The sequence below is a fragment of the Papaver somniferum genome, chromosome 3, assembly GCF_003573695.1.
Source record: "Papaver somniferum cultivar HN1 chromosome 3, ASM357369v1, whole genome shotgun sequence".
Taxonomy (NCBI): domain Eukaryota; kingdom Viridiplantae; phylum Streptophyta; class Magnoliopsida; order Ranunculales; family Papaveraceae; genus Papaver; species Papaver somniferum.
Window position 1 is genome coordinate 37,111,271 of NC_039360.1, and position 17,144 is coordinate 37,128,414.

Sequence of the window (17,144 nt, forward strand, 5' to 3'; positions counted from 1 at the left end):
TTTTTTACTATTACCATATCAAGAGACATTTTGACATTGTGGGTGTAAATCGATCAACAACGTACCGCCAACTTTTGCAGACGCATTTGCCGGCACAAGTGACTTTAGGGGAACCCCATCATGACTTAAGGTGGATTATTTGGTTAGTTTTCTCAAGTTTTTCATGGATGGACTAAACTCAGAACACCATTTGTACCTCGTTACAGAGTGAAAGAACAATTAAAATGGATGTCGACTTAAACAACTGCATCCGAGAAGCTTAATCATTGAAATTTACTAGAATAAGAATATCCTAATGATATGAGCGGCAAAGAAGTTTGAACTTGAAGTGCACATCACAGCTTCCACTCCTCAAGACTTCTGCTCTTGTTAGCATGCATTCTCTACCATACATTCCGCCACATTAACCATTGTGTACCACTCATTTCATGCATGTGGCATCAATCTTCTCTCGTCAAGTACACAAGCTTTAGCTAGCATCTTGCTTCCGAATCACTTCTGTTCTAAGTTATGCTCTTGCTCTTCCATTCCCACTCATGTGCCTGAAGGCCCTGCGATAAAGTAAACCATCACTAGTCTTCTACTCTTTCCATTTTGGTTTTAGGTGGAGGGTAAAGAACAGAGAAACTAAAAGTCTTGAAACTAGAAGACACTCGCTAATATTTCCATCATACTGACACCAATAAGTTAACATAGTATACCTGGTGAAAACGAGCAGGGCAACACCTGAATTGGCTGTGATTCAGCATAACCAAGTTCCCGCAGTCCCATGCTGCAAGATACAAAGAACAATCAACTAACGCCCAAATCATGTAACTTGGAACGATCCCGACTTGGTGAATCCCCAAGGCCAATAGCAAGATGCAACAAGTTTCAGAATTTACCTGAGCATTTAGATGACAAACGGAACCGGCTCCCTGGTATTGAAACATAAAGATATCCACATATTATGGATTGATTATAAGGCAACATATATCATACTAAAACAATCAAATAACATATAACTGGGGCACTAACCGGCGAATTTAATGACCTGGGATGCAGACTTTGTTGCGAGTCTTGTGATTGAGGGCCTTGTTGGGTAGCTAGAACCTGTGGTTGCGACTGTGATTGTGACCGAGATTGAAATTGTTAAAGCGGAGGTTTTAGTGGATGAGGTAGTTTTTGCAAAACCATATGGGAAAACTATAATGTGAAAATTAAAATAATAAGGCAAGGAGAATATTAAGGAAAACGTTACCCCGCTTTTACTTGTTGCACTGTTATAGTAGTACTTGTACCCTTCAGGGGAGGAGTGTTCTGTCCAATTACAAGGAGGAAGTGCAACCTGCCCACCAAGAGGTGATAAAGCAGGAGTTGTAGCAGCTGTTGTTGAAAACCCAGGCACAGCAGCTGCAGTGGCAGAAGCAAGACTGATGGAAACTGTCTGCCCTTAGGGAATTTTCCCATGGAGACTGCAACCGAAGGTATACAGGTAAAAAGCTATACGCACAGATAAACCACCATAGTCCTTGTTTACAGTGGACCCTACTAGTCATAAAACTGTACAGCCTAGCATGACAGCAAAACTAAATGAGAAGGTATCCAAAGATGCTTAGAAATCCAGTACCTGCAGTAACCTGTAGTTTAGTTGCCTGGGCATCCAGCTGGCGAGATAGATTTTGACCAGACTGCCGCATCATATGCAACCTTTTCTGTAGCTGAGAGAATGTTTTTTGTGATGACTGAAAGCTAGCTTGTAAAGCTTGCATTTGCCGGGACAGGACCTGAGATAACTTTGAAGACGGTTGGTGTGGAGGCTGATACAATTGTTGCGGCTGTATACCAGAGACACCTTGTCGCAAGCTCGGAGCCACCTGAGGAGCAACAGAGGCAGCCTGCTAGACCTTGAGGCTGGGAAACTGGCACTTGACCTACTACCAGATGAGATCTGCGACGGAAAACCTGATTAAGGGAGGATCGAGTGGAGACTTATAAGTCTGTAACTGGCCTTGTTGTGTTATGTCTGTGAGTAAGATGCGGAACTTGCATCTTTTGGGGTTGTGATATGCAAATTCTCAATAAACGGATCTCCACACTTGAGTCCAGCACAACATTTGCTCCCAGCCATAGACATGCGGAGTCTGACTGCTCAATGTGGGCCGTGACTATGTGCCTTGTGAAACTTCAAAATCGACTATTAGTTCCTACAACCAGACAGAAAAAGGAAAAATGATTTCGAACCTATAATGCGAAGAAAAAGTGTCCGTAATGCAGGGGGGGCCTGCACGTTCTAAGGAAGCACCAAAAATAGCATACTAAGGTAGAAGTAAGCCATATTGGAGCAAGACATATATTCAGTTCTGAAGAAGCAGATGGTGGTGGCTCAATGTGATCAAAAGCAAGAAGCATTTATTTCTATAAACTCCAGTTGTTCGAGAAATAAGAACAAAACCTCTTTATATTGATCATCCCAGTAAAAGGACGTAGGTCGTATCCTATGGTAATTCATTATGCAAATAATAACTGATGAAATCCAGTTAGGAAGCTCATAAAATAAGGCAGCACTGGTAACTGTCTTTTTGGTAACAGATACCGAAGACGAAGAGTGGTACACAGAATCAAACAATAACTGACACAGCTACAAAAAATTTGACTTTTGAGAAAATGCTCCGAGCTGCCAGCATGTGGTGGATGCTTATAAATGAAAGTTCAGAAGTCAAACAACCAACTTAGACAATGCAAAAAAAAAATATGGGGCCACTTGAATTTTTAGCATGGTTTATCATCATTATTTATCCGTAGTTGTTCATCAGAAACACAATTTCAGAAAATGGCAATGAATATTTATAAGATTATGGCTGAAAATAAGCTGGGATGAGTCAGTACTAAAACAAGATAGCGTATGAGCCCAAGCCTCATGCTTAAGACGTAAAGGAATTAGTCCGGGAACTCACAGTTTACCCATTGTCATTTGGAATGATAAGAAGATAACAAGAAATAAAAGATTAAGAGACCGGGATGATGGACTCGTTGTGGCCAAGACTCAAAAAACCCTGCTTGATCAAAATAAAGGCTGGATGAGCCTGGGCTTAAGCATTTACAGTCAGACTTGTTTTACTATCTCTAATGTGAATGAACATAAAATGTCGACTAGAAAAAGAAATAATAACCAGAGCACCTCACCGGTAAAAATGCTCATACCTAAGCAACATGTATACAAAAATGACATCAATCAAGAAGATGTGCAAGAAATATGAATAGCGAACCTCACCGGAAGTCTTCTTAGCATGCACAAAAATATTAATAACAAACCTCAGCGGAACTCTTCTTAGTTTAATCTAAACAGGATTTGATGCTAATCCACAGAAAAGCCAACAAACCTACCCAACAGAACACCGACTCACAAGCCATGTTCAATTTCACAATGATGGAAACCGAATAATTTCCTTGGATCACTCAAATATGTTGGTACGAAGAAAAAGTATTTTTTTTAAACAATTGGTCTCTTTCACATGATTAGTGGTCCAATTCAAAACTCCTCGAACTCCTTGAAATTAGAAGAACTTATACTATATGATAAAGAAGAAACAATTGGACGAGGAGTTTTGAATTGGACCACTAGTCACATGAAAGAATGAAATAGTTCATGCATTGTCAGACAAGTTTACTTGTAAAAATGATAAACTATAAGGAATATTCAAACGTAGATAAGTTATGTGTTAAGTGGCCACAAACCTGTTGAATCAAGGTGCCATACAGCACAATACGCTTCTTTTTGAAAAACCGATACACATAAGCCTGTTATCATTGGTCAAAAGGTAACAAATTAGAACAAAGTATATCCATACACATGTAAAACATAGTCAGCAGTGAAGTATTTACCAATAAGTTTGGCGACCATATTGAAAATAGCATATACAAAAAATCTTAAAATGAGACACCGCAAAGAATCTCGGTCTCAGGCTCCCCAGTAGGTAAGTAGTAAAACAAATATCTGTAGAAGTACAAAGGAAAAGATGCAGCTATTTAAAAAAAAATAATAATAAAAATAAAACGCTCAAGTGTATTGGAAAGGGAAATCTAATATGTTGTTCCATTTTACTGTGTCCATTAACTTTATAATCGTGCAATCCAACTAAAATATGGATGACGCAGACTCTACAAACATTACTCACATAAATTCAGCACCAAAGGAGAAAAAAAAAAAAAGACCCGTACAAAGAAAAGACAAGAAAAAAGAACCATAACATTATTAACCTAATGTCTAACAGTTGAGACGACTCAGCATCTCAATTCAACACTCCAAAACAAATACCTTAGACTTAAAGCTTGTCCTCAAAATGAGAGGAGGGGTCACATCTGAGCCTTCAAACTCTTCCTCTTCCTGATGTCAGTCGTAAGATGTGCAGCTTGAGTGCCAGGCTGCAGAAGATCAGTCATCATCGTATCCCAGTGATCAAACACAGACTGGGGGCAAGCTTCACCTGATGTGGCAGACTAAGCTGGGCAGAGAAACCAAATGACTCAATGACGAGTAGATATGCTTTCATGTTATAGAGAGGAGTTCCTGGCCTCTGCATTTCCACAAAGACGTGACCACGCCATAAATACCACCAAGAGCGTTCTTCGGAGCCTGGATATCGACTAGGAATAACCTGTCCACCACCTCGGTGAATGGCATCAGAATGAAGAACCAAGTCACATACTTCAAAGCATATGCCTATCATGTTCTCTTCTGCCAGCACACCTTCCTTTGATGCCCACTGAGACCCTGCAACAACTGACTCCTTGATTTCGTTAAGATACTGAACTCCCTCACACATATCCACAACCATGTTTGGACCAGTAGTATCAGGACCAAAACACCAGATATTTTTTGCAAGATCCTTACCCTATCCAAACTCTTCAGATAAGATCTTTGAACGAACTTTAGGATCATCTCTTGGACCAACCATGTTTGGACCAGTAGTATCAAGACCATCATCAATGGCACCCTCAAAAGAGCATGCCTCCAAGTACCAACGGTTGTGCTTGTTTGGGGACTGGCTCATCACAGTTCGCAAAGACTTTTCTATCACAGTTTCACAGAATGACACCACAGGGTAAGACTTCACAATATCGCACCACCCATGAAACCGTCATGCAAGTCCTTTAAACAGATCTCTAGATGTGGGTTCTCCAGCACCTGCAATAATGTGCTCGCCCAACTCCTTAATCATGCAAACCACCATAGGATCAGATTTGGACAGATGCGTAAGCTCTTCAACCAGCTTGGACACGGCAGTCAATAGGCAACCCGAAACGGGGGAGACAGAAAACTTCATGGCTCTGATAGGATGCGCATAAACTTCCTTTTTCTTTTTTTTTGTGAGGGTTGCATTCTTGGTAATAATCCAATCCAGCCAGGGAAACTGTGTTACCACAAGGTACATCCTCAACAGACTCCTGTTTCCTTCCCATCCAGATAACAGTTCTCTGGACACTCTTGCTGTACAAGTCTTTCTCTGGACACTCCCATGATTCTGACCTTAGCACCTGTTGCAACCTCTCCCGCAAAGACATGGCCAAAGGCAAAGAATCTACCCTGGTCAAATGCAGGGAATAATCTTAGACACGTAGAGCGTAAGAATTCCCCTTCGGGATCACAGTTTCTGATGGCATTGGCATACTGATCATCGAGAGGACCCACGTACAGGTTCTTGACACTGTACTCTGATCTTTGGAAAGAGAACAGAGATAAAAGATCATCATTTCAAGTAGAGCAGTAGCTGCAGGTACCCACATCAGCATCACACGCTTCATCAAGGGCTTCCCAATCAAATCCTTCTCGTCATTCTTCACTGTGACACCAAGCTTTTGCAGCATAGACCATAACTTGCCCGTTTGAGCATTATGCAAATGGCAATGATCTGCTTGATGGGTCAAAGAAGTTCTCACCCCAAATCCTCTCCATCATCTAACTGACATCAACACCAATCTTAGAAGCATATACATGTTTGCCAAATTGGTTGGACTGAAACCCCCAACTTGGACGTAACCCAGGAATAGGTCTTCCTTCCATTCTGTTTCATTCAATCTGGTTCAGAGTCTAACGAGTGGCTCAAATCAGATGCTTGTGCAGACATCGCTTGGTGCCACAGAACCATCTCAATGTAATCACTGTCTTCCTCTTCGATATCTTCCTGAGAATTAAGATTAAAAAGGTTTTTTAATTTAGTCCATAGTAACAATACAGCGGTTGTATATAGTTTGTTCAAATGTTTATTGGTGACCAGCATATCCTATTCTAAGTCATATGCCCACAGCAATGCCAGAAGGTCTCACAAATACAAGAAGTTGGAAGATTTTCCTCTATTAAATACCACCATGAATGAATGTAATCTGCCGCCAAAAACATTCTTAAATCTCATTCTGAAATACCTAAATACACCGTAATTTGTTCTCAATCAATCAAATGTTTTTTAAAATCTCTAAAATCAGCAAAAAAAAAAAAACATGTTTTATTACAGTGCAGTCTTATATAAATAAAACCCATTTTCGAAAACCTCTACAAAACCCTAAATTACAATAAATTCTGGAATAAATCCATACGAATATAAATACCTAAATCAAGGCTCAAAAACAGAATGAGAAAAAGATCAAACCTTTCTTGAAGAAATTGTAAAAAGAGATATTGTTAAATAAGTTTGAACATCAGATACAAATGAAGCTCCAGGTATACCCCTTCTTTCGGATATACCTCTAACGATGATGACGATGAAGACTCCGAATTAGAGCGTATATGTGGGCATAATGGGCCCATATTGGGGCCCAGTTCTCTTGGTTACTCATGTGTGCCGAAAGTTCTTCTTTTGTCTTTGACAAGAACTTTTTTTTTTTTGGGCACTACTCCATTTTGGAGGGACTACTATTTATTTTTCGGTGGATATTCAAAGTAAATTTGAGTCACTCCTTATTTATATATTTATTTTAGTACCAAAATTACCCTTTTTAATTAAGCTAATATAATGATTAGTGAATTAATTAATGATTAGTGAGATTAAATTAATAATTTGATTTTTTTCAAAAAAAAGAATTTGAGAGGGAGAAGAAGAATGAAGATGAGGGTTTTGGAAGAAAAAAGTTAGATCTTTTTCTTTAAAAGCCACAACAAGAGCATGATGTTTTGCATACTCACGAATACCTCAAATTTAGTTAATAGTGCTTGAATTGGCCAAACATTCCTAGAAATGAATAGTTTACAAATTGATTTCGATTTGACTTAAAAAGTTCGGCTACGACATCTGAAGAACAGGTAGCCGAACTCATCTTCGGCTAATGTTTCTGAAAACACAGGTAGCCGAACTCAGCTTTAATGGAGTTTTTTCTTTCAGGGAAAAGTTCGGTGAGGAGAAGAAAATTGGGAAGTAACCGAACTAGGAGTTCGGCTAGGAAAAAAAATTGCGACGTAACCGAACTCAATATATATGTTTTTCAGAGAAAAGTTCGGTTAGAGAAAAAACTGCTGCGTGACCGAACTTTTTGCGACGTAATCGAACTAAAAGTTCGGTCACGCAACAGTTTTTTCTCTAACCGAACTTTTCTCTGGAAAAAAAAAACTCCATTAAAGTTGAGTTCGGCTAGTTCGACAAAGTTTTTCACATAATTCCTGGTCGGGCTTCTCTCTGCAACTTCCATTTTCAACTCATTTTGATGATTACTTCTCATTTTTTCAACCAAAAACGAATGACAAGTAATGGGTTTGTGATAATATCTTTGTTAATGATTTAAATTAAGATATATATAGAGAGGTGGTGGTGGTTGGTGGTGGTGGTAGTCAGAGACGGTAGGTGATGGTCGGTGGTGGTGGGCGGCGGTGATGGGAGGAGGTGGTGGCATATATATACATACATATATTTATTAGGTTTGTTTTAAATTAAATTAGGTTAAGGGTAGGTTAGTCATTTCCAAATTTTAGGACACTCCTTATAATTATAGGGTGATATTCTTATCAAATACTAGTCCCCCTCCAAAATGGAGTAGTGCCCAAAAAACGGTCCTTTGACAAATGGTTGCGCTACATGAAAACATGGTCTACGCTTAAATCCACCGACTCTTTACCCTTGAATTGTTAAGGAATGTCTCATCTGAAAAGCTAAATGCCGATCTTACCCTTGAATAGTCGAATTCATATTACATTTATACTCTTTACCCTGGAAATAGGTACATTAGCTTTGAATAACATTTAAAACATTCCCAACAACTCAAAACTTTCCACTGTCCAGAGTTTTTTTTTTTTTCTTAGCTTTTCTTCCAATTCGAAGAAGTTTGTCGATCGAAAATAACCCAAACCATGCATAAAATGAACCAGATTGATAATCGAAGTACTATTTCATTCTGGTTTTATAGCAGGTTGGAAAAAGGTCGGGAGAAACACCTTTTTTGGCGAGTAGATAAAGGGAAAAGGAATAAATAACACCAATACGAAATCCCGGGTGATTTTGTAAAATTTGTTTAGAATTTAGTTAACTTTGATGGATAGTTGTAGGTTGTTCGTCCATTTACTAAACAACATTATCGAACATGAAACTCGTCTATTTTCTAAAAATTATTCCAATGTTTAATTTATCCACTTAAGTTGATATTATGACCGACCCCTTTAATTTGACTGATCAAGAAAGGTAAAACAAACATCAGGAATACTTAGAAAGAGTTGATTGTTAGAGATGCCTTCACTTTGCATTCTTTCAATCTTTGTGATTCCCATTTTCTTCTTAACTCAAACAAAAATATGCCCATTTGAGTTCTTTCAAAACAGAACATCATATATCACAACCAAAGTGTCTTTATGGTTGTGTCAAAACCTGAATGAGTCAATTCCCAACATTACATTGTCAATTATCCAAGTATTAGTAATTTAAAGTTAACTTGACTAATTGACTCATTATTTTCTCTAAAATGTGATTCCTTTCACATTCATTCGAGGTAATTTGTAGATGCATTCCCATTCTCACGGTTAGTTTTCGTTCAATAACCATTTGCACAGACTTTGTAGAAACTTAAAAAAGTGTGACTAGCTCTTGGTTCTTACAGAGCTCATGTAACTTTTAATCTTTATACTAATTAGGCAACAAAGATTGAGCATTTATTCGCTTGGCTATTATCTGTAATGATCCAATCATCGCATGGTATTACATAAGGAAACAATTCAACAAGCAGTTTAATATATTTCCTTAAGAGTTTTGTGTAATAAGTGGTGTGGCCTTATTACGTAACAAAAGAAAATTTATCTCATTTACTTTAAAGTGTTACAGTTCATGAGGATGATGTACTTTTCATCATAATGTATGAATGATCCTTTTAACTCAAGTGCTTTAGAGTATTTCAGTCTCATGGAAATGATATACTTTTCATTTCATAAATACAAACTATGAATTTAGTACTTCGCATAAAAAAAAATCTTTATTTTAACTTAAAAAAATGTTTACTAAACTACCATACAATCAATAATCCAGGATCTCATCATACAAAATTCAGTTGAATAAAGATAATTAATAAAAACTTATCAAAATGTAAGTGTATTAATTGGTCAAGTTTCTTATTGCCATTGAAGTTGACTAGCGGGGGTATGACCTTCTTTTAACATATAGTGAGTTTGTTATCATTTAAACTCTCTATATATATCGTAGTTGGGTGCTACTATATGATACCTGCATTTCATCACTTGTACCATACTCAGTAAATGTTTATACCAAGCGTCCAACTCTAATTCCAATGAGTCAGAATTACGTCTATGTCTCATGCTCAGTAAATACATTTAATTTGTATTGTTACTACTTGAGCCAATATTACAAGTGTTTTAAATTCCAATGAACATTCAAATTTTCGGGGGGGAAATTTCATGAAAGTTTCAAAAACCTTCTTCAGAGCATTCCATCGTCTGAAATCAATATGTTGCCTTAAATGTAGAAGTTATTCCTTTATCTTTTGAAAAATGCATCGTCATTGGTTGAAGGTTTCATGATGGAAGTAAATACCTTTTAAAAACAATTGAATTCTATATCATAGGCTCTTTAATGGCGCTCAAGTACTTCTGAGTCCAAAAGGTCAAATCTTAATCGAATTGGTTTAATCAGAACCCGGTCAACAGATTGGTCAATGCCCGGTCCATTGGGTTGACTATGTCATGGTTAACAAAAGTCCACATATATGTTCCATTATATATGAAGTTCTCAGGACCATTGATCATAAACTTGAAACTATTAGCATATGAGTTCAAAACATATCATTAACCCTAAAAATTGAAAAAATCTTCTTTCAACTGTTCAACTGTTCTGATCAACAGACAAATGCATCATAGTCCGATCATGATTAAATTTTTACAGATGATTCATCACAATTTTTCTCTGAAAATAATACAATTTCAAGGAAATCCAACGTCCATATAAAAATATACTCATGATGACGTATGCATGTTCCAATTAACGTTTATGTGGACACAACTGAAAAATATCATGTACTTTGGAGTATTTCCCATGATTGGATCTTTATGAAATTTTTATAGTGCTTCAAGGAGAATAATATGTAACACATAAAAAAATAGAGACTAATCTAACGGTTGGATTTTTTAAAACTTTGGTTTTTCGACGATGTTCTAAATTAGGGTTTTCCTGAACGTACGTAGATTCATTAAAATTTAGTTTTGGAGATTGCATCATATTCCGATTTGATTGAAATTTTAACAGACTAAGTAATAACTAATTGTGTTGAACATATTATAATTTCATGACAATCTAACAGTGAAATCTCTATGTTTTATAATCATACGTTTGTGAAACCCTAATATAAACTACGAAACGAAATTTCTTTGTTCAAAAAAAATACCTGGTAACGCGTCCATGATGATAAAAAATAGGATCTGAACCACGCTAATCTTCAAGGAATAAACCATAGCCAATCTTGAACGGAAAAAAAATTGCACCAGTTGGTAGAGTCGTCGTGCATGATAACGTTGATGGAAATCATCCATGTAGAAAAAGAAAAAAAAACAATCGATCTCTTATAGCTCCGCGGTACAGCTTCGTGCTGATAACATGTTGCAGTGAAAAATATGGACAAAGTAAAGAGACAAAAAGAGGATTCAATTATCAGCATCATCAGGTTACATGGAACAATATCCTATATATACATGTAGAAAGAAAACCCTAGATACTATATTGGGAATTTGGGACGCACATCAACGGGCTACAAGCCCTACAACAGTCATCAGAATTGGTTAATTATTGTGGAAAAAAGTTACGAAAGCATATATAATTCGGATAATTGGGTTATGGCAAGGATTAGCCATATTTATCTAATTGGGTCGACCGACTGGAGGGCCCGAAAAGAGGGAGTTCCTTTCATGAACATTTTTTTTGTAAAATAAAGCATAACACAAATGTGTAATTTGATAAATAGATTGGAAGGTTGTTATTCTCTCCCCCCTCTCTTCCTCCTTTTTTTCCCAACAAAAACACCTCTAAAAGCTTTTTTTCTGCTAATATCCAGTCAGTTTTGGGCTAGATCTGAGCAGGTTTATTCTTTTTTTTTTTTTTTAAATTTCTTCTAGGTTAATTAAAAAGTTTAATTTAGTTATTATCATGTTTTTTAGTTATCTACACCATGATGGTGGTTTTATCTCCCTTTTCATCCACTGAATTTGATATTAATGGTTTGTAATTTTATTAGTGTAGTGAGTAGTCTCCACTGAATTTGATATATGAGAGTAATATAAAGGGTATTAGCTAGGCTCCTAGACCTTTTTTTTTATTTCAAGAACATCATTGTGTCTTTCTGGGAGATTGAGTTCCAAAACATTACTCTTAAAGATTTCGTGCTTAACTTGAAGATTGTGAACTTCGAACCACCTCGAAACGTACCTGTTCTCAGAACCAATCCTGCTTCGCAAAGTTGATCTGAGTGCCTATATACAGCTAAATATTCTTTTTCTCCAATAATTTCTTTACAACAATTAATTTTCTTTTTGATAAACTAAAAGAAATACATAAAAATGATGAAAAAATCTCAAAAAAAAACAAACAAAAAAAAGTAGTTAAGAGTTATATCATGATTGTAACATGATTTATATTCATTGTGAAGCTATATTAAATCGATAATTCATAATTAATTTAGTATTTATGTTGAACAAAAAGGAAAGATCATTGGGATGGTTTTCTCTAATTTAAGAATATGATATAAGGCCTCTATGCATTAGATAACCATCAGCTGAGTCCTGGTAGCTCATTGGTGTGTCTCTTCTTGAATACCCATCTATGTCAGATGTTCGAACTTTTGTTAGCTCATTTTTTTTTCCTTTTTAAACCTTTTAAGATTTCTTGCAACGGCTACAAGTTTTGTAGAGTCCAGAAAAAGGAAACCCTAGTAGAGTCCAAAAAAAAAGGAAACCTTGAATTCTCTCCCTATATAAGTAGTATACAACGTTGGTTCGTATTTTCTTGCGAATTTTTTCAATCTCTTTAGATTTCTTACAATGACTACGAGGTTGTCAGGTAGAATCCAATGTCAGACTCCACCACTAGTGCCAAAGGCAGCAACACCATGGCTTGTTTTCGCATATGGAAAAAGTATGAAATCTCAATCTTCCTATAACATACTCGATCCTGGTAATAAAACTTGTAGAAAATCCATATCGGAATTGAGTGGGAAATCTTTCTGGCAAAAGTCTTTTCATCAGAATTGGTTAGTTATTGTATGCGAAGACGACAGCGTATCCAATTTGGATAATTGGAAACATGGGAATTGTTTCTATGGAATCCTGTATCTTCAGAAACCATCCAGTTATCGAGTCTTGTTGAGTGGATCAGAAGACCAAAGAAATTTGTTTGATCGATTGTGTTTTGACATCACCTCCTGATGGTAGAGATTCCATAGTTGTATTTCTTTTCAGTACTCCATTTGAAGAAAGGGTATATATTTTACTTTTGTTTCTCCACCCTGGAGACAAATAATGTCGCACGAAGAGAATATGCAGAGGAAATGCAACAGGCGTTAGGAGGGATATGAGGGAACTCTTTGCCCTCCATTCTTTTAGAGGTGTTCTTCCCAAATTAGGTGGGGATCTCGTTTCTATTCTTTCTTTGAAAGGTAAGTTGTATGTCACCTTTCAAAGGGACGATCGGCTATTGGAGATAGGGGTGAACATGGGCCGGTATGGACCGGTTTTTACCTCATCCGCATCCAATCCAATTCACTATGGATTTCAAATTTGGCATCCGCATCCAATCCAACGGATTTGCATCTAATGGATGTACGGATGAGAGGATTGGGTGCGGATAATCCAATGGATTTGTGTTAGTTAAAATTTATAATGAAAAAATAAAGCGAATATAGATCACTTCTTATAGAATATACACATTTTATATATGTATACTAGGTCTTAACCCGTGCCATAACGACACAGAATATTTTGTCTCTAATACGATATTGTTCACATTCCTCTTGCTTCATTTTTCGTGAGTAATTATCTTGATATTCAAATAGGTTTTGGGCAGAAAAATAATGGATTACCTGATTTTTTTTATTTTTTTACTTAAGCATGTTATTTCAGTATATTATCTGGACGGAGTAATAATGTTGTGCCAACATGAAAATAAAATAAAAAATACAGTAAATAGATATTTTCCCCATTCATTGTACCATTAATTTTAAATTTCAAAAAGAATATTTCATCTAAAAGTACATATACCTAAACTGGCAATCCAACTCCATGATGTTTATGACTACATTGGTTTCGAAATTATTGATAACTAAGGCTTTAAGGAGTGAAGCAAAAACCCATAATATTTTCTCTACTATAGATAAAAACTATTATTTTATCTTTTGCAAATGTGAGAGTTATAAAAATGAAGAACCCTTGGCAATTGGAAGGCTGAGATAAACACATGTGAGCTGAAAACATAAATTTATAAAAGTAAATCAAAACATTTGTAAGATTCTTTCTTAATCATATTGATAACATAAACTTGAAGAAATTTGTGGATAAAAAGATTTCACGTCAACTATACTAAGTAGTGCATGAATGGCGTTCTCACATCTAGAGTTACTCAAGTAATTTGGAGCAATAAAGAGCATAGTCATATTGATATTTGTATCTACATAAATTCAACTAACCTTCTGAAGAAAAATTATTAGTTTCAAGGTAGAGCCTACACAAACTTCTGTAGCCTTCAATGTGTAGAACACACACTGAGTTTAATCGGTCTTGAGATTAAACAAATACTCCAATATTAGTCAGATAATGTCTACAAGACTAACATCAGTGTTACAAAGAAAATACCCTGTATGTATCAAATTTTGTTAACGAAACATGTATTCAAATCAAAAAGTCATCAACTTAACACAAATATATAAAAGAACCCAAGTTAAATCAATACTTGCATAAACAAAACTTATAAGAGGATTTCGTAATTATTAAATACCTTTAAAATCACTATTAGAGATTTAATTGCATGCCTCGTTAAAAATTACGGTAGGATGAAATCACCAGATTAATCTGTAGAAATTTCACTAGATATGTAGCAATTCAGAGAAGTTTACACTGGTGGTGATGCGCTCCATCTAACTGTTGTTCGATATATTATTTTTTTTAGAAGGTTTCGGTTTTCATTGGAGAAACCAAGAGATAACGTTTCATTATATTCTTTATCATTTAGAAATCCAAGACCAACTCGCGCTCTGCTTATGGGATCTCAATACAACCTTAGATTTATCTATTGGAGGGACAAACCCTGATACTAAATATGTAGTTTTTAGTATTTATTGTATAACGTGAATCCAAATGTTTTTTTCTTCTTCTTAATTTTCATGTATTTTAACCGAGTTTATATTAGCATTAAGACGATCAACCACATTTCTACTTTATAGTGTTACCCTTTTGTAGCGGCACATAATCAACATAGTCAATTATTACTCATCAATACTCGCCAGCACCACAAAACCACCAGATATCACTTCTTTCTCCACTACCACCATTGCCCATCCCTCGTAGAATATTGGGCACACTTATAACTTTTGATCCCGGACATCATGTATAAATTTTGGGTTTAACAAACTTAGGTCGTCAGTTAATTTATTCAACTGTATGTTTTTTTGTTAATACTGAAAATCATGCGTACGAACGATTACCAAAGATAGCATTGGTAACAAAAACAACCATTTTGTCTTATATGACTTGGTGTCATCCCAAAAATATTTTTTACCCTCCTTTATTGATCGTGTCAAAAACAACCAACTATATTTTTCACAATACAATGTTACCCGTCATGTATTTTTTTATTTTTAATTATTTTTGATTCAAAAACAAAAAACCAAAATCACCACCATTAAAACCATCCAACGCCACTGTTTCTTCCACCAAAACTAATGCTACCATCTCCACCACTTAGTAACACCTTCCATCGCTTCCACCACCTACTTTTTTTTTCTTCTGATAATTCAATTTTCTTTAGTGGAAATCATGATTACATGGATCTCAAGTACGTCAAATTGAAAAACTAACAAGAAACAACACGCTTGTAGCGGTACATGATTGAAAATCCCGACAAGAAAAAGAGAAGGAATTCCAAATACTGACCTAATACAGGAATGCAAGAACCTACTTCTTTTTCTACTACCACCGCCACCAATAGTATCTATTGAAATATTTTTTGTCAAAATTATTTATTGATGGAGATATGTATTAATATTAATTAAGGGACATTTATGATGTAAAATTAATAAATCATTTATCATGAGAAATTAATGAGACACCAATTAATAAAACACTTATACTAATTAATATTTAAGTTGAAAAAACCATGACCATTTATTTATCTTCTCTTTAGACAAATCTGGACCACCACTTATATAGGAAAACTTAGCCAAGCTTTGTTTTATATCTTAGATAAATATAGAAGTGACATAGACAACACTCCAAGTAAACACCTTAAAAATTCCAAAACTATCTATATATTTTCAAGAAACTATATAAATGCACTTAATCTAACGGATATGGATGTCCAACGGGTTTTCAAGGTTGCATCCGGGCCCAATCCATAATCTGTTGGATTTCAATCCGCATCCAACCCATTAGCGAACAGTCCGGGCATCCATCTGCAAAAATACGGTTGGTCCCTGTTAAATCCACGGATTACGGGTAAAATGCTCACCCCTGATTGGAGATTAAAAGAGACTATCTACTCGATGACAGTGTGAAGCCCATATCTATAAGGCCATTAGAGCTGGTAACTGGAACCTCAAAGGTTTTACCACTAGGGGCAGACTTGACTGAATTGTATTATGTGGAATCTGACTATGAAAATTTTAAGATATGGGTATCCTACAATCCCAGACGTAGGCAAGTCATGTCCATATACCTTTAGAGGTTGGATTTATCTAGCATGAAATGGGAGGAGATGAATGATCTAAATGATCATGTTATATGCATTGGCCCCAATACTAGATTTCGTTGTTCAACGGCAGAGTTGGGACTCGAGCGACGCTTTGTATTGTACACTTCACGGCATAAGAGTTTATACAAGTTTGAAATACAAGGTGGCAATGCGGTTATTTTGCCATGTGTACATCTCCAATCTCCATGGTGCAGATCGGAATGGATCATGATTATGCCTGTGGATGGCGTTGAAGAAGAAGAACAACCACAGAAATGTTTCACATTAAAGGAAGTCGAACACAAGGACGAAGAAATGATGCAACAAACAAGTCCTTGGGTTACTTTTTGTGAAGACACTCTGGCGATGATATCAACTTATCTTCATCCCCTGGATTATGTACATTTTCGCTCAGTCTGTAGAGCAAATCAACGAGTAATGCCCCATACTACACGAAATCGGGGATCCAACTCAACTGGATGTCCATGCATATCTCCGTGGCTGATGTTCTTTGCAGATAACACCTACAATTTTGTAGATCCAGTGCATGAAAACGAGGCATATCTCATGAGTTTTTGCGAATTGGTACAAGGTGCTACGATCCGTTATCAAAAGGATGGTTGGCTACTGATGTCCACAGAGAGAAAAATATTCTTTTACAATTCATTCGCAAGAAAAATCATCGAACTGTGGATATCAAGAAAGAGTGAATGGAAGAGTGTCCCCCACTCAGAGGTAAGACCTCACTTTTATATA

The 17,144-nt window shown here is 36.2% G+C and overlaps 1 protein-coding gene and 1 pseudogene across 1 annotated transcript; both read right to left on the reverse strand.

The window, feature by feature from the left end:
* Positions 1-503: 503 nt before the first annotated feature.
* On the reverse strand, positions 504-1,751 carry LOC113359305 (flowering time control protein FCA-like). The gene is made up of 4 exons (XM_026602962.1): positions 1,610-1,751; positions 1,252-1,392; positions 702-772; positions 504-551 (listed from the first exon to the last, which is right to left on the reverse strand). Exons 1-4 carry the CDS (start codon positions 1,749-1,751, stop codon positions 504-506), a joined length of 402 nt encoding a protein of 133 aa, XP_026458747.1.
* Positions 1,752-4,189: 2,438 nt separating this feature from the next.
* Positions 4,190-6,722, reverse strand: LOC113355876 (annotated as a pseudogene).
* Positions 6,723-17,144: the final 10,422 nt, after the last annotated feature.